This window comes from Penicillium nucicola (assembly GCF_028828085.1).
Source record: "Penicillium nucicola strain IBT 29836 chromosome Unknown utg000006l, whole genome shotgun sequence".
NCBI classification, from domain to species: Eukaryota; Fungi; Ascomycota; class Eurotiomycetes; order Eurotiales; family Aspergillaceae; genus Penicillium; species Penicillium nucicola.
Window position 1 is genome coordinate 482,542 of NW_026643130.1, and position 20,753 is coordinate 503,294.

The 20,753-nt window shown below is 51.8% G+C and overlaps 8 protein-coding genes across 8 annotated transcripts; 1 reads left to right on the plus strand and 7 right to left on the minus strand.

The window, feature by feature from the left end:
* Positions 1 to 219: 219 nt before the first annotated feature.
* N7511_006184 (uncharacterized protein) lies at positions 220 to 930 on the plus strand (the record flags this gene model as incomplete). Its single annotated transcript, XM_057128561.1, has 1 exon — positions 220 to 930. One exon carries the CDS (start codon positions 220 to 222, stop codon positions 928 to 930), a length of 711 nt encoding a protein of 236 aa, XP_056983117.1.
* Positions 931 to 1,165: 235 nt separating this feature from the next.
* N7511_006185 (putative zinc metallopeptidase) lies at positions 1,166 to 2,635 on the minus strand (the record flags this gene model as incomplete). The annotated part of the gene is made up of 1 exon (XM_057128562.1): positions 1,166 to 2,635. The coding sequence occupies one exon, from the start codon at positions 2,633 to 2,635 to the stop codon at positions 1,166 to 1,168; it is 1,470 nt and encodes a 489-aa protein (XP_056983118.1).
* Positions 2,636 to 2,935: 300 nt separating this feature from the next.
* N7511_006186 (uncharacterized protein) lies at positions 2,936 to 5,104 on the minus strand (the record flags this gene model as incomplete). Its single annotated transcript, XM_057128563.1, has 6 exons — positions 2,936 to 3,143; positions 3,200 to 3,802; positions 3,855 to 3,929; positions 3,980 to 4,822; positions 4,882 to 4,965; positions 5,025 to 5,104. The coding sequence occupies 6 exons, from the start codon at positions 5,102 to 5,104 to the stop codon at positions 2,936 to 2,938; spliced, it is 1,893 nt and encodes a 630-aa protein (XP_056983119.1).
* A 1,464-nt stretch (positions 5,105 to 6,568) lies between these two features.
* Positions 6,569 to 8,264, minus strand: N7511_006187 (uncharacterized protein; the record flags this gene model as incomplete). Its single annotated transcript, XM_057128564.1, has 3 exons — positions 6,569 to 6,763; positions 6,832 to 6,932; positions 6,998 to 8,264. 3 exons carry the CDS (start codon positions 8,262 to 8,264, stop codon positions 6,569 to 6,571), a joined length of 1,563 nt encoding a protein of 520 aa, XP_056983120.1.
* A 678-nt stretch (positions 8,265 to 8,942) lies between these two features.
* N7511_006188 (uncharacterized protein) lies at positions 8,943 to 11,197 on the minus strand (the record flags this gene model as incomplete). Its single annotated transcript, XM_057128565.1, has 2 exons — positions 8,943 to 11,027; positions 11,087 to 11,197. The coding sequence occupies 2 exons, from the start codon at positions 11,195 to 11,197 to the stop codon at positions 8,943 to 8,945; spliced, it is 2,196 nt and encodes a 731-aa protein (XP_056983121.1).
* Positions 11,198 to 11,536: 339 nt separating this feature from the next.
* On the minus strand, positions 11,537 to 13,956 carry N7511_006189 (PalH/RIM21 family protein; the record flags this gene model as incomplete). The annotated part of the gene is made up of 2 exons (XM_057128566.1): positions 11,537 to 13,722; positions 13,848 to 13,956. 2 exons carry the CDS (start codon positions 13,954 to 13,956, stop codon positions 11,537 to 11,539), a joined length of 2,295 nt encoding a protein of 764 aa, XP_056983122.1.
* A 623-nt stretch (positions 13,957 to 14,579) lies between these two features.
* N7511_006190 (pepsin-like aspartic protease) lies at positions 14,580 to 15,866 on the minus strand (the record flags this gene model as incomplete). Its single annotated transcript, XM_057128567.1, has 3 exons — positions 14,580 to 14,917; positions 14,975 to 15,495; positions 15,544 to 15,866. 3 exons carry the CDS (start codon positions 15,864 to 15,866, stop codon positions 14,580 to 14,582), a joined length of 1,182 nt encoding a protein of 393 aa, XP_056983123.1.
* Positions 15,867 to 17,477: 1,611 nt separating this feature from the next.
* N7511_006191 (Zn(II)2Cys6 transcription factor domain-containing protein) lies at positions 17,478 to 20,718 on the minus strand (the record flags this gene model as incomplete). The annotated part of the gene is made up of 5 exons (XM_057128568.1): positions 17,478 to 18,254; positions 18,304 to 18,602; positions 18,656 to 18,703; positions 18,751 to 20,553; positions 20,604 to 20,718. 5 exons carry the CDS (start codon positions 20,716 to 20,718, stop codon positions 17,478 to 17,480), a joined length of 3,042 nt encoding a protein of 1,013 aa, XP_056983124.1.
* Between the last annotated feature and the right edge of the window lie 35 nt (positions 20,719 to 20,753).

Here is a 20,753-nt window from a genome sequence, read left to right on the forward strand (position 1 = left end):
AGCCCCATGAGTAGATCACGTCTTGACTGGGTTCTAGGGTTCTAGGGTTTAGTGGTTAACTTCTAGGCTAAGGGGTTGGTGAACGAGTCCAGAGTCGAGCGTTCAAGTCGAGCGTTGACAGGCCATCACGTGATCGATATCATTCTTGTCCTTCACACGGCTCCTGACGTTCAGTCCAACATCGTCAGCTCATCACTTCTCAAGTCCGGTGAACACACAATGTCAGACCCAGCCACTCCCCCAGCCGACTCCCATATCAACCATGCAGCCTCCTTGAAGTACTGGGACAGCCAACCCGCCACGCCGGGGAGCATGCTGGGCGAATTCCCCTCAGTCTCACGCATTGACCTGCAAGGATCAAAGGGCTTCCTAGCCAAAGTCCGCCGCTTAATCCCAGGACTCCCCTCCGAAGGCAAATTCGCCCAGGGCGTAGATTGCGGCGCAGGCGTCGGCCGAGTGACGGAGGGATTCCTGAGCCAGGTTTGCGAAAAAGTCGATGCTGTAGAGCCCGTTGCCAAATTCACCCAAGCCCTGCAGGATAGCGCTATAGCAAAGACCGGCGTTGTAGGCACCGTTTACACCAAGGGTCTGGAAAACTGGTACCCCGAGCGGAAATACGATCTCATCTGGACTCAGTGGTGTGTGGGCCATCTGACGGATGTCCAGCTGATTGATTACACCGTGCGGTGTCGTAACGCTTTGACGGAGAATGGTTTGATGGTGGTCAAGGAAAACTTGTCAACCCATCACCTTGGACAGGACATGTACGACCCTGAGGATAGCAGTGTTACCAGAACAGATGCCAAGTTCAGACAGATCTTTCAGGCTGCTGGGATGACAATTATCAAGTCGGAATTGCAGAAGGGGTTCCCCAAGAGTTTCAATCTTCTTCCTGTACGGTCTTATGCTCTGCGGCCATCCACGGATTAGGCAACTAGTGATCGATTTCATCACTCGCCGGTTTCCTGGGACCAGACAGTATACCGGTGGAACAAAACGCCACTCAAGACGAAATGACCTGATGGGGTTGATGGACCTGCAAAAGCAGTCCGCTAAACGAGATGGGCCTTGAAATTGCACCGTTTGCATGCGTGGCTTCATCAAGCGTTTTGTGCATAGTCCTATATCTCTCTCTTTCCAGGGTAACCATCAAACCAACCCTCATTCACAAGAACCGATACACATTTTCGGACTCCGCGCTTCCAAATGGCGAGATCTTCAACTGTCCACCAGAAATTACATCCCTATTCACCTTCTCTGGAGGAGTCCACACAACCTCAGCAGCATTCGTCCGGGGTCGAACAATTCCACACCCAGTATCATCCCGACAACAAACCAACAAAAGATCAGCCCTGGATCCTTCCTTTATAGCAAGCCCAGAACCAACATCAGAATCAGAACAGTTCAACCCAATAGCAACCCTCGCCCTAGTCGAGACACACTCAAACAACAACTCCGCATCATCCTGACTCCCAGCCTGATACACCCCAACACCAAGACAAGCCAAAGCCAACGGATCCGGCAATCCCCACGGTGTAAACGAGTTACCTACATTATTCACCCCAGCCACAGCATCAAGTCCATATTTCCGAATCATATCTAGTATCTGCAACGTACCCCTCAGCCGCGACTGAGGTGCCAGCTCATTCCCATTTCCATCTCCCCCAGCCGGCGGCGACGCCATATAGACATCACTCGTAGGCAACCCCACAAAACTAACAGGCAGATCATTCTCACGGATCTCACCCGCAAGTCTAATCCACTCCTCCTCCGAGAAAAGTGTAAGTCTAGAACAATGACCCAGCATAACCCGCTTACCCGTCGACGCAGTCGTCCAACCACGCGCCTTGAGCACACGCACAACATGCCAAACAAGCGGCTCCCTCTCCCCATCAAGGTGATAATCAAGATGGAAATCGAGATGGATATCCCATCGCAAGGCAGACTCAACAGCCCACTCGATGTTCCTCTTCGCAGCCGCGACACTCGTCTCAACATACGGCGTCGTGCCCAGAACATCGATCTGGGGATATATCTCCAGGGCATCTGAGACGAAGCGCAGATTCTCGGCGCCGTGGTCAGAAGAGAAAATCGGATCCTGGGCATAACAGACGATCTGAATCTCGACTGCTGGGCTCCATTTCTCTTTGAGTTCGCTGGCTGCTGCGAGACAGGCGTGTTGGACTGTATGGTCTACTTCGACGAATGCTCTCATGGCTGTTACGCCTGCGGCGAAGGATTCAGCGAGGAGCCATTCGCCTCGTTTGAGCAGGTCGGCGTGGGTGAATTGAGCTTTTGCTTTTGTTGTGTTGGTGAGTGCTTCTTGGAATGTTCCTGTCTTTGGGAGGAACGGGGCGTAGCTGGGACTGCTGTGGATGAATGCTTTGTCGAGGTGGATGTGTGGGTGTGTTAGGGCTGGTAAGGCTAGTGGAGGCTCAGATTCTGGCTCTGATTTGGACTTGGATTCAGGCTTGGTGGTTTGTGTTTGTTTGGTATCTTGCTCTTCATGCGGGGTTATGGATGTGATGGTGCCGCTGGGGGTGGGATATGAGATTGTTATGTCCCATGTTGATGGCTGTCCGGCTAGTCGGACGTTGTTTATATGTTTGATTCGGTTTGTGAGTTTTGGAGGCATTGTTGTTCAGGTGCATGTATTGGAGAAGTCGAATGTGGCTATCTTTGAAGCTTTTCCCTGCGGGCGGGGATGTCCGCCACGGTCACTTCCGAACTTATTGATCGCAACCATTTCAGAGTAGTGTATTTAGATGTAGTTGGATATGTATATATATATTTGAGAGGTAGAGAAACATGCAAAAGAGTTTGGGTATTTGCTTCACAATGCGAGGGTATCGTGTCATTTCGCTTTTCGCGAAGAAGGGAAATGCACGCCAGAAGATTATTTACGATAGATTTGGGGCCAGATGAAGGTCGTATGCTAAGTTCTGGAGACCGAGAGTCGTATTTTTTGACGGATTGTCTTGATGATACTCAAGATTGCATCTGCTGCCTCGGAGTGTTGTGCCCATAGCCCGATAGATTGGATGGCCTCCTTCATCAACTGATCAAAGTCAAAGTCCGAGACGATCGCTTCGAGAGATGGGGTACTTTTCGCTGTCGCCAAGGTGAAAATAGCAGCCAAGAGTCTATACAGAAGTCAGTTCATTGGACATGGTAGATATAATCGAAAGAAATGTCATACGCTTGCATTCGCAGCCAGTTGGAATGGGTCCTCTTCCCGAGAAGAAGCGAAGCCGCTTCGACGAATTTGCGACAGCTGGCAATGCATTGCTTGCAGTTTCCGAAGACGTAGTCGGGCAACACGTTTGTATCTTTGTTCTGGGCGGCGTATACAAGACTCGGTCGATAAATGATGTGTTTCGTGGCGTAATATAGCGCGCGAATATAACTATCATATACGTCTTGATGGGACATGGGCTTTTTCAGATCTGGTCGGATCTGCGGGGGCAAGGATTGGAACCATTCCTCAAGCTGGCGGTTCAGTTCAACGCATATCCTTTCCAGAGAGGCAATTGAATGCTTCTGGGGCCGGGGGGTGGTAGGGTTTGACTTTTGTTGCGACGGAGAGGCGGCAGCATAATTGTCCAGGAACGTTGGATCATAGATCCAGGTGTGGACTCGGTTTAGAAGCTTGCGGACGGAGCACATGGCGAGGAAGACTAAATTGCTTCTTTGGGTCGGTTCGGAGAGTCGGGGGAAATGCATTCCTCCTTCCACTGATGGGGGGCCTTCGACGAGGAACTCGATCCCACTGCGAGGGAAGTTGAATTCTGCCAAGTCGTCACTTGAAATAGACTGTTAGCGCTCCCTAGATTGCTCTCAGGGAGACCACTCACCATTCTAGAATATAGCAGGCCCAGGTGGTTCGGAACAGGGTGTCATGCTCCCGCATCATGGGCTTGACGCTCAATCTATATCCAGTCAGGAATTTCGCCATCACGGGGTCTGAAGCACTTCGCACAGAGAATGTAATGACTTCACCGCAGTAGATGCATCCGTGATCATCTTAGATGCCTGGAAGGGACGCCCGATATAGCGGAAGTATAACGAGGCGTAGACAAATGCCAACGGCACAAATGGACTGCGATTCATAGGCAGGAATGCCGACCATCGATTCTTCAGCTCGTGATATGCCGGTGCAAAATATTCAATTCCATTCCGATCATCGGCCGCTTCGATGTCGAAGATGTGTTCGGGATTCGCCGAGACTTTGCCCAACGCAATAATCACCAGACAGAGTATTGTTTGGATACTATTGCCTCGTGGTACTAGGGTGAAGTTTTCGTAGACGGTGCGCAAGGCTAAAGGCTCCATCACCGGGAAAAAGGCATGAACGTTGGTCAGAAACTCGTTGAAGTAGGGCTCTGTGATTCGTGTCTGGAATAGGGTCGGGTCAATTCGATCGAAGCTGTGGTTGGCGCTTTTGTCCTCGAATTTGGGGAGACGAGTCGATTCCAGCTGCATAAAGAAATCTTGCGGGTATTCGCCAATCAGGTTCTTGATGCGGTCTAGAAAGAATAACCGTTCTGTGGGGGTTGAGTGTCCTAGAGGAATTGGCGGCTCTTCTTGTGTTGGAAGACTGATTGTCGATCTATACGTGTGAGCAGGCGACGGGTACCAGTTGTATCGCGGCTGGGCCAAATGCGCCGACACATTTGGCAAGGATATCAACGGGTCCTGGGGAGACGAGGCATCCTGCGATGTAATTCGAGTCGAGAGTTCGGCGATTGCTTCTTTCTGTTGCTGCAGCAGAGTCTCCATATGACTCAAGCGAGACAGGATTTCGGCGGGGATGTCCTGCACCCTAATTCACGGTTACTATACTGGATCGACGGGCATGGAGAGGCCGTCAGATCGTCTAACCTGTCACTTTCTTGGTACTCGCACTGGGCGCCAGCATCGGCGCAAAGCCCACACGTTGGCTTTTGGCCATCGCACTTGCGCTTCCTTGGAAACTCTATCAGTCCCTGTTCCAGGCCCAATCCCCCGAAGAGCGATGCACCTACCGATGGCGACAAAAGTTACAGGCAATTGAAGCCCGCTTGCGAGGGTATTCCACGGGGGCGCGACCCTCAAACGCCTTCATGTTGGGAGATCGACGTTGAAGAAGCCCAGTGCGGGGTTGAGAAAGGTCAAAATCCACTTTCAGCCCTGAGGAATGAGAGACTGAAGAACTCAGCTCTCGGTCGAAAAAAAAAAGCCTTGGGTCTCGGCGCTTAACATGCAGTTGGCGTCTCTCTGCGCTGTCGCTGATCCACTCAATCCCAGTCAAATCTCCGGGCTCCGCTTCCTTTCACAACTTTTGAACGGGGATCTCTCCATCGTCATTCATACGGATGTCTGCCTACAGTATGGGAGAGGATCTTGGGGGCCCGACGCATTGGTGATTGGTCCGCGAGAGGGCCCGGAATTCGGGGCCCTGTTTTGTGCGTTGTTTCCAAGGCGTTTGCTCTCTCTCTTGGATCACTGGATCACTCTGCTATTAAGGGTTGGTTGGCTCTGGTGACTGTAAATGTCCAAAGTAGCCGGGCACTGGCCTATAGGAAGCTCCCTGAAGCTCCCTCGAAGATCCTATTGTGCATAATAGCATCATGGGGATGGCAATAATACGCACCGTGTCGCAGCATCCAATCTCCCCCACTACTCCCCCACGATGTGCAAGTAGGACTCAGAGATCGAACATCGCTCGGAAAGAGGAAAGATGACTGTATTTATGTTGAGTTGAAGCTAGTCTATAGGGCTCTTGGACGGAGAAACTGCGATCAGACCTGTGGCTTACCTCGCATCCAACATCCATAAAATCGACCGTGGACTCCAAATGATGCAAAGCTGTCGGATGGGCGGAGAATAGCCCCGTGGACTGACTACAACCGGCCAATGAACAGGGACGACGGCGGGAAAAGTGCCTATACGGACCGCCTGGCCGATATTTAAGTTCTGGGGCTTTGGGTCCTGCAGAATATCGACTGGCTGCTGGCTTCAACGAGAAGAGAGGATCATAAGATATATTATATTTTCATATATGTAGAGCTGGGACGACTTCGAGATCAGATCCAACGCTGGGAAATGCTTACAATCGTCAACTTTGAAGGAGCACTATTTCGGTATAAATTTGAAATGACCTTGCTGCATACGGCGGGCACTGCCCTCCCTAGATCCATAGACCTCTTGCTATATACAGCTTTCCGCTTCCGGGTCCCTATAGATATATAGTTGGCACGCACCCGCAGATACAGCCTTGGAAAGCCTCCAGCTATCAACATGCGCAGTTCCACTTAAAGCTTTCGTTCTTTTCCCTGTATATTCCAGACAGTATAACGCTCAGGTCATTTATTCACATAATAAATCCCAGTATACTATACAAGGTTGGTGGGTCTCGGCTCTGCCCGCAACAAGCCGAACGGCCCGCAACTCAATGCCCCGAAGGCCTTTCAATATAGGTAAACAGGTCGTCTCTCGCGATGAGACAAGTAATCATCATATACATAAAAGGAGTCTCCAAGTAGGCATGAATCCTAACCTCTGCTGGGTATAGCCAGCGTGTCTAGGATCAGTGCCACAAAGCCTTATTCCAGTACACGCTCTTAGCAGTAGCGAGATCGTCCTTCTTGGTGTACATGGTAGTATTGAAAACAACTTCCGTAGCATTACTTCCGTACTTGGGCCAGTAGATCTTGTCGTTGGCCCATTTTGTGTTGGGGTTTCCGGTCAGGATGAAGGAAAGGAGATACTTCTGCATCTTGCGCTGTACATGGAAGGAGTGTTAACCGGTGCTCTTGTCAAAATTGTGGACTATGCCTCGGCAGTACTTACAGCAATCGCAGGATTCGGTGTAATGTTGCCTGCAATTGTGACACCTGAGCCAGCAGACTGCTTGGCAGCAGGCTTCGCTACGAGAGAGTAGGTGCTGTACCCTAATTGAGACAGCGAATGAGCATACTAAGTTCAGCGATTCAAGGAGGGGGTGTCAAGGCCTTACAATAGTAGCTCTGGTCAGTTCCATGGACGGCTTGATTGAGGGAAACCTCGGCATTCCAAGTGTTGTTGTTCAGCGCTCGGGTAAGAGCGTAGTCATGGGCAGTCAAATCAAAAGACTGTCTCATATCCGCGAAGCGGTAGCCAGCACTGGAGTAGTCCGATTCGGGGTAGAGCTCGAGGAGCTCGTCAATGACATCGTCGGTAATAGCCGGGAAGAAAGAACGAAGCTCGCTTCTGATGTCGGCAGTAGTGTTCACACCGCTTGTAGGGGATCCATTATTCTCGTGTTCTTCGTGCGTAATGACCAGAGGTCCATCCCACTTAAAGCGGCCCTGGTAGAACTGAGACTCATAAGTATCGGCAACGAAGTCCCCATCGACACGAGGCTGGAATTGGTATTCATAGTTGGTCTGGACATCCGTTGCCGCATCGGTGAGGTTGGCGAAGGAGACCTGGCGCATGCAGGAGAGATCACCCCCCCTGCAGCCAGCAGCGGTTGAGACATTCTGCCAGAAAGCCTCTCCCTGGTGGTGGCCGGCACCTGGGACGTAGCCAGGAGACGTGAAGTACGCTTTGTGGAAAAGCTGCTCGTTATGGCCGCCATACCGAGTGAGCATGAACAGACCCATGCTCGATCCAGCGGAGAATCCCATTGCGGTAACATCGTCTGGGTTCCCGCCGAACTTGCCGATGTACTTCTTCACCCACTTGTATGCATGCTCGACATCGTACAGGGCGACATTGTCGGTGGCGCCTTGATGTGTGAGACTTACAGAGTTGGCGAGGCCGGTCAATCCGAGACGGTAATTGAAGGCCACGAACACAAAGTCTTTGGAGAGGTCGTAGAGCCCTTCAGGCGTACTTTTGAACTTGGAACCACTTGTAAAGCCTCCTCCGTAGGTGAACACCACCACGGGTAGCTTCTTTCCCTTTGCGTTGGCTGGCGCATACACGTCCATGTATAGACAGTCTTCTGTGGAAGCACAGTCTACATCTGCGCTGGCATGGGTGGTCCCGTTATTAATTATTGACTCGACCGAAGGCCATTCTGGCTTTGCAAAGCGAAGGTTGCCGGTTGGAACGGCGGCGAATCGAATATTCTGGTATTTGTAGTAGCCCAAAGTATCATTTCCTGCTGCTGCTTTGATAGTGCTGTAGTCCAGGGACACGGAGGGCATCGAGGTCAAGTGTGACGACGGCACTGCCGAGGCCATAGAGGCCACAGAGGCCACAATTGGCAGCAAGAGAGTGGAGATGTACTTGTACATGTTGCCAAGCAGACTTTAGGGGATGCAATGACATTTGAAATGAGGGAGACGAGACGGACTTATACCGAGCTCAGCAAATATGCGCATGACGCGGCCCCCCGGGTTGCATTAGATCAGGGGAATTTCTGCAAAATACTTGGAGGATCAGATCCACTGGGGAAATTGAGGCGTTGAAGATCGTTGCGAGAGGCTTCTGCACGGGTATCCCGGATGCTTCTATCCTCGGCTTGTCCGTGAGTGATGTCGGGTTACTTGGAAATGTTGTCGACAAATTGGATTGTTTTGAAGTTCAAACTCACTCAATCGATGATTTCGAGGGTGATACCCGGTCGTTCTGCATGCTGGACTTGCTCCCTACAGTCCGCCGTTAGGGTTGTTCGCAGAGCTCGGGTTTTCCGATCTCAATTGCACCTTATATGTGAGAAGTAAAGATGGGAAGAGAAGAGAAGTAATATATGCATTGATATAACAAGAGATCAAAAAGTCTACCATAGATAAAAACCACCATATATCCCATAGGAAATAAGAAGGAAAAAACAGCCCCCAACACCGATACCAACACGACCACGCCAACCATTCAATGCCAAAGCCAACTCCTTCGATACTTAGTTATAACAGAAAGAGAGGAGAACAATCAAAAATCATATATACCCATGACGGAGTATTCAACCATCCATCTCAAATCTCCTGTGCATCCAAGGCCCACACCTCCCAATGCTGCAACGCCTCCCACCCAACACGGCGCATACGCCGTCTCCAAACAAAGCCATCATCGGTCATTGTAGGCGGATGGAAGTGTGAATTTAAGGACGGCGTATCTTCACGGTCTTCGAGAATAACTGTCTCAGGACCTCGGGATTGCTGCCTCGGTGTCGGGGTGGGATCTTTATCCTCATAGTCGCGGGATCGCTTGCCCAGTGTAGAGGGTGGCTGAAGTGGTCTTGCAACAGGGGAGGCACTAGCAGACCAAGAGCCTAGACCGGGCGTTTGCATACTAGGCGATCTGAGTGTGGATGTGGTGTGCCCTGGGTGGGTTTGAGGACCACCGTTGAAGTTGATGGGGCTTTCAGCGGGGCCGTGCTCTCCACTATGGGGGGATTGGTCTTCTGTGGTAATATGTTGTGGGCGAGCTTGGGATGATGGGATTGGGGCTTGGTAGCATTCGCGAAGTTCCCAAGCTTTGTAGCCTAGGCCGATGACTTTCACATTGCCATAAATTTGTTCGTTGGCAAGTTCGAGGCCCATCAGTTCTGTTAAATCTGCGTCGTCCATGTCTACTAGTTCCGTGAAGGACTTTGCTTGGGCCAGGGTTTCCTTCATTGACTTGCTCAGGCCAAGGGTGTTATCGCGATGTAAGGACCGGGAGACTCCGAGGGCTGAGCCTGGTGGGCCATTTTGGGTTTGACCAGATGAGGGGGGGATAAGGAGTCGGAGGGCTTTGAGTTTTCGGAGAAAGGGTATTAGTAGGCCCAGAGAGTCCATACTGGTGAATTCTGTGGCGAGAGCCAGCTGCTCTAGGTTCGGGCAGCTGTGTACAAGACGACCGACCATGCCTGTTGAGAGAATCCACCTTGAGGGTAAGAGGAGGTGGCGCAGTGTTGCGCCGTGATTGACATTGATGTGTGAGAGATAGGCATCGCGGATGCTGGAAGTAGCAGTCAATTGGCTTACTGGTGAAGCAGAAGTGATAGGTGAATTAGAGGTAGTTCCATTCGGGGCGCCATGCGGTTGACTTTCATATGTCGGCGGCGTAAGTGCTGATGAAGAAGCCACTCCATGTCGGGGAGAATTGAGATAGTCACTTGAGTCGGAGGTGACGTTGACGAAGTACAATCGCTCAAGGCCCTTGAAGTTGCCAATAAATTCCGCATTCCGCTTGGACACGGCATCCATCCGGACAGACTTCATACGCAGCTTGGCATGTGGTGGGACCGTAGGCCAGCTGTTCTCTATGAACGTGTTGGCAAGACTAGACCCTTCAACGCCACTAAGGAAAGTAACATCCTCAACAGTGGTCGGATCAAAAGCAAAATTGAAGTCCTCCGTATGGAAAGCATACAGATTTTGGAAGGACATCCTCTTGACCGCCAAAGGTTGCTTATTAGCAATAAGCTTACGGAAATAGTCATGAAGCGAAACACTGGGCTCTTGGGAATCCCGCATCCGTGGCGACCAATGCAACTTCAAATCGCGCAATTTCCGACTCTTCCAAAGCAATGTCGCAATGTCATCAGGATAACACAACGGATCGATATCGGTAATCTTCAAGCAGCGCAAATGCGGCATGCCGGGGAGCACAAAGGTAGGTTGCGGATGACGGCTGGAAGGAAAGCGAATTGTCAAGGAAGTAAGCTTTGGCAGCTGCGTCAAGCCCGTAAACACCGTATCCAGCATCTTGGTACTTAACTCCCAGTGGAAGCTCTCGAGATTGGTCATGCGATCGATTGCGGCGCGGGCGGTGATGTTCAGCAACATCGAAGAGTCCGGCACGCGCCCGACTCGCGCGTGTTCTTCTAGCTCGTGGTCGTTCCATTCGCCCCGGAGTGTCATTGATCGAACTAGCGATCCATACGGCCGTGTGATCACCGCGTTCAGGCCCATGGTGAAGGGGCTGCCACTGCCGATTCCTTCGGGTTGGTCATCTCGATAACGAATTTTGTCGTACGAGGTCAGCGTGAGACTTCGGTAGAGTTGTGGTAAAGCCATATAATTGAGAACCCGGCATGTTCGGCACAGCCGGGCTAGGTCGCCTGTGTCATCGACCTGGCAGTGGTGTTAGAGCGAGCTCTCTCTTGCGGGGATGCGTTTGAGTGGGTTCTCACATGTGAGACGATTTGGGCGATAAGATTCAGCGGAAGAACCATTAGCGAGGCACCGCCAGGCGGTTCTGCGCCTATGCTGGCTCCAAACATGTTCTGATTGACGGTCGCCATGATGTGATGCGACGTCCATGACTGAAAGTATGGGGAAGTTCGGAGCCTCGAGTTCCCGAGTGAAATTTCGGGATCCACTCTCGTAAGCCAAAAAATTGGCCGAGCCAAGCAGAACAGCGGGAGAGTAATAGAACAGAGAACAGCAGAGATATCGTGAAATTATATAGGCATGTGATATATTGCAATAATTGTAGGGTATCTTTTTAATCCATTTTCCTTATAACACCTTCCAAATCCAAATCCAAATCCAAACTCCGTATTCCATTACCAGACCCTGTCAGGGGTACTCAGCCACTATACGCCAAGTATTCCGAAATCAATATCCCTGGATAGGTTGATTCATGAGACATCAGTGCTGTTCGGCCTGTGCTCTGCGTCTGAAGGCCGTGGGGTTTGTGATTCAACGTGGGAGTGCGCAGTCGGTGCAGTCGGCTCATTCCTCTCTTCAGAAGAGGTGGTTTCCGTCCAGCTGCGCTGGTCGAAGGTAGCAGCCTGGTTGTCGTGAGATAGGCTGACATCGGCGTTGACCAAAGCCGCGGTTTCCGGATCGTAGTGAAGGACATAATCCCCGCCTCCTCGCTCCACGTCAGCCTCAGTCCATGGGGCAAAAGCCTGTGGCTGCGAAGGGATGACCCGGACTGGTAGATCTGGTCGGGTTGATCGACCAGGGGGAGGCTCGGGTCGACTGGTTGATAAATCGCGGGGTGTAGATGGCTCAAGAAGCCGATTCTGGGGTGACCATGTGTGTTGGCCACGGCGGCGGGCGGGGATGACAGTCACGGGGAGAGAATTTTCGGCATTGAGCGAGCCAGATCCTGGTCTTAGTTTGCGGTGTAGAGAGAGGAAGTTATCCGCACGAGTGCGGGCTGAGTATGTCTCTGTTTCGGTTTCATCGCCCATTAATGACATAGACGGGTTATGTTCAGAAGGCTCTTCTCCAGCCTGTGCAAAGGCGACTTCTTTTGGGAGTGACGCCCGTCGCCTTTTAAAGGGATTGAGGAGAGCGTGCCATCGGGGGTCTGCTTGGACGATTTGCGGCGACTGCTCTCGCGTTTGTTCGGCCGATAGACCATGATGAGCCGTGTCGGGGGCTTGTCTTCCTTCTTCCAATTCCTTGGCTTCTTCCAGTTCTTCCTCCTCGTCCATTCCTGGCATCACAACAGGGGGTGTAGGACTTGCCACTGGATGGTATCGAACATTGTATACTGTACTCGCCGCACTGGTGGTATCGGCTCGGCTAACCGGTGTAATGGCCGCCGCAGGTGGTGTAGGACGGTTGTTTGGATGCCTCGGTGGCATACCAGCTGCGGGGTTGTTTGCTGGTGCCCCGGCGCCTCTGTTTCGATTTACAAGAGGAATTCCAGCTCGAGCTCGTAAGGGTCGATGTGCTAGACCCATCATGCCGCCCCATCCAGAAGATGCACCACCGCCGCCGCCTCGATCATGTCCTTGGTGCGAATATCGTGGCCAATCGACTTCTTCGGAGGGCGTAACCTCGAGCATCTCATCCCCGTCGAATACTTCTCGCCCCAAGATTCCATCTTTCGTTTCATCTCGTTCCAAAGCCTCAATTCGTTCCACCCATTCCCATACCACGACACTGGCTGCCGCGGATCCAACCCATCGAATATACGTACCCCACCCAGCGATCTCCGGTCTGGATATATCCAAAACAAAGAAGACCACAGGTATGAGAATAGCACAGAGCGAAAGGAGAGCCACCAAGCATATATTCCTCATCTTGGGATGAAAGAAGGCATAACGATGCTTGGAAATCGAGTAGAAAATAACCCAAGCAGCATAGAGCAAATTAAGCGACAGCTCAAACAAATAAGACAAAGCAGGAATCGCATCATCATATAACCGCGGTCGTGTCGACGAACTCCTGACCAAGAAGTTCTCCAATATACTGAATGTGGTATCCAGCACAATCAACGCAAATCCAGCCCATTTGATCATGACTTTCTCCTTATGTCGCGGAAACAATCGAATCAACGTCTGGACTTGCGCAAGCCAAAGGAACGTGCTGGATATTACTCTGACGATTCGTATTTCCAACCCGTCAATCACTTCCTCGGAAAGCGCTTCGGCGTCGGAAAAGCCATAATTGTACTGTCGTTCTGCCACTTTGAAGGAATCGACCGTGGCGATGGTTAGTGATATCGCGACTAAGATCGCAGCCACCTTTTGCAGCCATGGTCGTCCTCCAACTCCGACGACCGACGAATTCCCACTATATGAACCACTGATCATTCCATGTCGTCCGAGGAAATTGGCGCCGCCGCCGGGCCCACCAACGTAGAATGTTCGCGGGGTGATGAGTAGGATGATGACGAGGAGATAACTGACAACAGTCGCGCATCCGATGGCATATAACTGTGGCGTAACAGAGGAGTAAAATGGATCGCGGGTATCGAGAACAGCGGAGACGTGGATATCATCGGATGGCGAACCCGTACAGAGAGGTTCGAAGACCGCGTTTTCGGTAAGGGTCACAGCGAATGATTTATTATAGTAGACAAGTCCTGTAAAAATCGCAAATCGCAGTTAGACACGGTTCTCTCTCTCCGCCGAAACCAAGGATGCGAGCAGCGTCCACAGGCCCTTCCAGCAAACATTCATGGGATATAAAGGGACAGACTCAACCTACCATCGCTAGGCAAGACAAACGGCGTACATCCTGGGGAGTAAGTCCTCGTCGAGCTCGTCGTGGGATTCGCCCAGATCTGGCGGGGGAGCACCCGGGTCGCATGTTCCATGATCGGACTCTGGGGAATTTGTCTCTTTCCCTCGAACGGTTCGAGTTCATTAATGGGATTTCCTCCGACCGCCTCCTGTGTCACATTCGAGTCGCTTTTTTCTTCAAACTTCCATTCTTGGGTTTGAGCCGTACGGTGAGATCCCGAAGGGTGTTTAACGTTGGGAGTCGCAGGGATGACAGTAACAAGGAGAGAGAGAATTATTATCGGGAAGTTGAAGGGTAAGAGGAAAGAAGTTCAGAAGTCCCGAAGTCAAGTGATGGGGCAGTGTCAGGGGAGGTGGAAATCTGGAGTCCAGGCCGATCCGCCCCAGACTCGGGATTGGCTTGGCTCCACAGGTTTGGATGTCGACTTCGGCTTAGTATGAACTACAACTCTCTTCTCAGGTTGGGAGGCTTGGCTTGCATACAATGTTATGTGTTAATGTAGTAGTTTCCAGAAATCATTGCAAAATGCATTTATTGGCATATAAATCGAGCCAAGCCAATTCACGGCCAAGCCAAGGTCATATTCACAAGCTAGCATGCTAGCGCTTCGAACTATATCGCGTCTCACATCACTCTCTGTACAACAATCACGTTCATCTTCTGTGCACCATGTCATATTCATAGCCTCGGTAGGATCTATGCCTGGGCAGCGAAGCCAATACGGGGGCCTTGAGAGTCGAAAACGACGTACTGGCTCTTGAGGAAGATATCACCGAAAATGGAGAAGCCAATGCCAGAGTTGCTCTGGATACCACCGTAGCAGGTGGAGCTGCCAGTAGTAACGGGAGAGTAGTTGATATAACTACCGGGAACAACGGCGTTGTAGCCATTGATGGTCACGGTAAAGTCGGGCAGGGTAGCGGAGCAGGGGAAAACGTAGCCTCCGTAGCTGTTGCTGTTCTGGGAGCCGGAGACCTTCTTGTAGTAGGCAGAGACAACGCTGGTGGGGAGGAGCAGGAGGGTGGTACCAGTGTCTAGAGTGGAGTTAGTCAGATGGGTAAAAGTCATGGGATTCAATAGAGGTTACTCACCAGCAATACCGGTGATGGATCCGCCAGTGGTGGTGCCAATCTTGTAGCCGGAGGCAGTGAAAGACCAGAAGCCTTCGGAGCTATCAACACTGGCGTAGGCCAGAGAGCCAGTGTACTTGGAGCTGTCAATGTAGCCAAAGTCGTAGGTGCCGGGAGCGTTGTGCTTCAGGGTAACAGCAAACAGGGGCGAATCGAGCTGCGACTTGACAGTGTCAAAGAAGGTGGTCTGTGCCTTGGGGCTGACAGTGTTGATAGAGCTGAAAGCGAGACCGAGCAGGCCATCGTTGTTCACATCCTGCAAGAATTCAGAGCTGATCTTGCTGGCGGCCTCAACAGCCTGGCTGGTAGCCTTGACACCGCCAACGGTGACAGTGTCCTTGTAGACATCACCGCTGGCAGAGCTGCCATCGCCGTATGAGATGGACCAGCTGCTGCCAGACAGCTTGGTGGCGCTGCTGCTGGGCTTGTAGATGCTGTGGCCGCTCTGCTGGGATGAAGTGAGCTCAGAAGAGAACACCCACCTAAAGCCAGTTAGCTATCAATCTTATTCATTTGTTTGATAAACTTACAGATCAGCAGATCCGGTATCGAAGTCCAAGTTCAAGGTGGTGCCGCCAACGTTGACGGGAGTCAGGTACTCTACATCGCTTGACTCTGGAGTAGTCACAGCGGAGCCGCTGACAGCAGCAGCAAGGACATGAGGGGGAACAGTAGCACCATACTTGGACAGGGCTTGGGCATAAAGACCTGGCAAGTTGACTGTCTTGGCCTTGCTCAAAGTGCGGGTCTCCTGGTTAACGGTGAAACCCTTGCGAGGAGTCGCCAGAGGACTAGCAGAAGCAACAGCCGAAAGACCGGCGAGGACAGCAGTGACCTTGCTGAAGACAACCATGATTGCGGATATGAAGGCAGTGAATGTGATTCTAGAAGAGCGAAGCGAAGGCGAGCTGCTGAGTAGAATGAATTCCTGAAAGCAGCCGGCGATGAAGGAAGCTTTATAGTCTTTGACTCTACTCCCTCTGAATAGCAAGATAGGAGAAAGAGACCGGAAGGCATCAACTGCACCCTCTATCGCAACAGAAGGAGGTGTTTCTGTTCCTGGAAGTTCGACACGGCGATCCCCTCGATCTAGCCAAGCCAGTAACTAGACGTTGGAAATTGTCGCGGACGCCATCGGCCATCCAGGATGGCACGACGGAGTCCGCCAAGCAGGTTGAGGAGGAAACATCCCAATTGAGTATAGAACGGGAATCGTGTGAAGTCAAATGGGGTCGACAGGGATAATTGATAGGGCTAGCGCAGATGCGCGGGGTTGCAACAAAGGCGACATGCCCAGGGAGCTTGGTTGTAACAAGCTAATTTTCAAGTCTTGGATGGAGCCTTGAACGGAGATGTCCGGATCAGACATAGATTGCAGGTAGGTGCAGGTGGCCACTGGCACGAGGCAATGCCAGGGCCAAGAAGATCTGAAGTCAAGCGATGAAGAAATGTAGAGATGATCGAGCCCTGAAGATCATCGTTATCTACTTGCCAGCCAATCATTCGATGCAGCCAGCAAGTAGACTTCCCACCGAATAGACCATGGTCACATCGCTTGCTTCAGGGTCAACTCTTGGCCAAGTGATTGGATGGGCTTCCCCTGAGTCCGCAGGGGTTGAGTATAGTCTGAACGGTAGAAAGACCAACCGGCTCCTTCAGCCCAGTACTCCGCATCTCGAACAATCTCCGACGGGCATCCGTCCCTGCATAGTCTGCTGCAGTTTAATTTAGAGGGGAAAGTCCAATGTGACCCTTGGCGGAGGGTTCTTATCGTGTGGAAGATGGCGAGGGCCGCTAGATCCTTCGATTGCGGTGATCAGGGAGAATCACCCCTCGACTGAGATCATCAGATCGGCAGTATACACCTGCAGCTTCTGGATCAGCACTAAAGATGCATGGGATTATAGCCTGTTGACGCCCATCGCCGTGTTCGTGGAGCACGCAATGGATGTGATGGGAGGAGAAAGTGTCCCCTCAGAAATTGACTGGGCTTTTGTTTGCTGCAGCTTGAACAAATTCCACCTGACACTACAATTTGAACACACATCCAATACACATGATCTATCTCTTCTGATATAAGGACACCCATATACCGAAGCAATTATGCAACCAAGCCACCCGAAAGCTTCACCTCGATCAAGCGACAGATGCTTCCAGAAGCACATGAAGCCAAGACCTGAAATACCACATCCGACGGAGACCGATAGAAGCGAGCGTTTGTCTCCGAAATCACTATAATGGGAGTTTATAGTGGTGGATGCATACGGCTATCTATTGCTACAATGGAGGTTTCGAGCATATTACAGAGTCCACGGACAAGCAGACCTGGGCCACATACAGCCAAGCGTCAAGAAAGGGTATATAGATTTTGATCGAATACGAACATTGCGAAACGCCCCATCACCGAAAAGTCCAAAAAAAGAAGAAAAGAAAAGAAATACCACGTTACAAGTGAATCATATCGTCATGAAGGCAGGTACTGAGATGAAAGTCCACCCGATTCGCCCTCCCCATTCGCGTTCGTATTCCCATCGTAGCCCTCGTTAAGCAGCACCTCAAGCATATCAAACTCGCCAAGCATAGGCCCCGTTCCCCCAAGACCCTGGTCAACAACTCCTGTGGAGCTATTAAAGAATTGATCCAGGGGCAAGGCGAACCAATCCGGAAGAGCGCCGGAGTTCGCATGATTGTCGCTCATGGGCTGGGAAGAGGGGACATGGTTCGGCGATGATCTGTCCATGTCGTTCGGAAGACCAGAATTCGAGTCATAGTAGTTGTAGTAGACGGATGGTGGAGGGGGCATGAAGGAAACGTTATGGTTGGACGAATTAATTGGCTGCGCAGGGATATTTGCCAGTGGGTCGTGACCTGAACCCATCGGGTGCCCTGCATTGTCGACATACCCTAGACCCGCCCCGCTTGGTGTTGTATCTTGACCGGGGGTTGCGGACCAGCCGGTGTGCGGGCCGTCGCGGCGAGATGTGCTCTCGCGCGGCGGGGAATGGGCTCGAGAGCCGGGGACTGAGGTGCGGTCGTGGCCATCGCCATCCACGCCGCGGTCATTGGGTGCGAATCGGAGGAAGCGGGTGCGGATGCTGCTTGTGAGAAGCTCTAGTAGTCGCGCTACGGTGTTGCTCAGGTGCACGTCATCTACGACGTAAAGACGTAGGGCCTCCACCGTCCGGTCTTGCAGGTCCAAGGAGACTCGCACGTCATCTTCTCGAGCGCCTAGTGTGAAGGTCTGAGAGTGTAAGTGTTTGCTTTTGCGCAATTGCTGTATGGGGCCATACCTTCAAGATGAAAATCATGCCAGACAAGATCCGGAAAAAGGTTCGAATGGGCGCATGTCTAAGTCGGCCTTCCGGAACAAGGCCTTCCAAAACTGTCGTTAAAATTTTGCGGGAGGAATCAATAACTTCCTGGATGTAATGTTCATTGACGCGGTAGAGCTCCATCAATGTCTGGAACCAGCCACCGCTATTGGATGGACCGGAAGCTGGCCGTCCCGCTTGAGATTGAGCAGACTCATTGGACATAGTAGTCCATCGGTCAACAACAGCCTGCAGTGCAAGAGAGTTGATGTAGAGACCTAGTGTTACATGTGTTAGCTTTGAAAGACATAGCTTCATGGAGTCGACTTACGAGTATACTCCACTTCAATCAGCAAAACACTTCGCATAGCCGGCGACACTGACATTTGTTAGTTCTGCATCAAGCACAGTTTTCAATGAACTTACAGTTGGGAACACTATCAAGTTGTTGCCTGAACTCGTGTAGATATGGCTGGAATCGATCGATTTGATCACGGTACCGTCCCGTGCGAATCAGTTCCATCGTTTGATCACTAGACGCGAACAACAGATGGTTGGCCTGGTAGACAATTTTGGAAACGCTAATCCAGCAGTCTTGCATCTGATCGATATGAGTATCACCATCCTGTGCATCAGTGGGACTCGGCGTGATATCCTGTCCCCATTGAGGCAACGGAAGCATAGACGGAATGCCTAGACGACCGCTGCTGTGTGTAATGAACACGAGAATCAATCGGCGCAGTCTGCGTTTACGAGTTTGTTCACCCGGAGGCTCGTTGGCGCCTTTTGGGTCTCCCTTTGGATCGAAAACACCCAGTTCGAAAGCCAGAGCTTGCGCCGTGCTCAAAAGCATCCATGACATCCGATCGGAGCGCCAGGCTGGTTCCAGCCATTTTTGAAAAGCGACTCGTCCTTCTGCACCTCGGGTTCCAGTATTTTCATCATGGTCAAGGTTATCACCTCGACCCTGTGTCTGAGCATCCGTATCCAAAAGAGAATTCTCATCATCACCGGGTGGGAAGTGTAGATTTCGCGGGTGCCACTCTGTAAGCAGTAGCATAGCTTCAACGGTACCTAAGGATCTCAATTGTCCTTTTGCGCCAGACTTGCCTCCTGATGCCGGGGCACCCAAGTCAAGCGACCTCGGCCGGCCAATGCCTACCAGTCCAGCATCGAATTTTTCTTGTCCCCAAAATAGACGTTCAATCATACTGCGCAAATATGCCCAGAGACGATCATGGATGTAAAACGCCCGTGTGTTGGCACCGTCACCTTTCGGCTTCAGATGTCGCGAGGCGATCGTGAGGATCGTGACTGCAAGCACCGGCTCATCCGTGAGCAATGTGCGATGGGTGGACGGATGAGAGAAATCCGGAATCACCACTGGGCTCATTGGCGCCAGATTTTCATAATAGTACGCTACATAGTCCATACCCTCTTCCACAGTAAGCCATCCAGCGCGAACAAATCGCAGCCGTGACCATGCCCGAATTGCATCCCGATAGTCTTGCTCCTGGGGCTTATTGACGGGACTTTCCCTTTGAGGACCCGGGTCCACGATCTGAGGATCTACAGGCCCTGAGGCTCCAGCCGGGTAGTAAGTAGAACCTCCCATGGACATTCCTGAGCGGGGAGTCCGCACAAACGAACCACCCAAGCTTCGCGGTGAGCTACCTTGAGGCAAAGGCGAAGGCCCCGAGTTGAACGAAGACACCGACTGCCGTGCAGCCAAGCGATTCTCCAAGCTCTGACGGTTGAGATCCTCGGTCCTTCCCGCAGCTTCGGAAAGCAGATGCAAAGCATCATGCGTGTTCGTAATTGCGGGCGATAGCAGCTCCACCGCCGTGCGGTTCATCATTGGCGGTCCTCCATAGCTAGGTGCTGGTGCGCGGTCGAGGGGATACGTGGGAACACGAGAGATCGGGGCGCTGGGTGTGTACTGCTGGGTTGCAGGTGCGGGGGTTGCGTCGGGCCATCTCTGCTGAGCGCGCACGGCTTCGGGCTCGAACTGGGGTGGCTCAGAGGGTGAGAATGAAGGACCTTCACTGGTGCCTTCGACCTTGGCGACTTCCCCGATCATCATCCGCTTGTCGCGGTGCAGAATGACTGGTTCTTCAGGTTCCTCGAGAGCATCGGAGCCCTTGCGCTTGCGGCGAGTAGCTGAAAATTCGCATCGTTTGCTTTCGCGCCGACACCGAACACATGGTGGGGGACGTGGGTTATCAACGCCTGTTTGTGATTAGTCTGATTGTCTCGTTTCATTGAGAGGGAAACGGTACTTCCTAGGTCGCACTTGACCTTGCGTTTCCGACATGGATCACAGGCCTGATATCCGCGGCGGTGGTGTGCATTAGGCGACGGTGATTTACCGTACAGCCTATTGGACTCGCTCATGGTGGTCGTTGGATAATGCTGGGGAAAGCCGATGC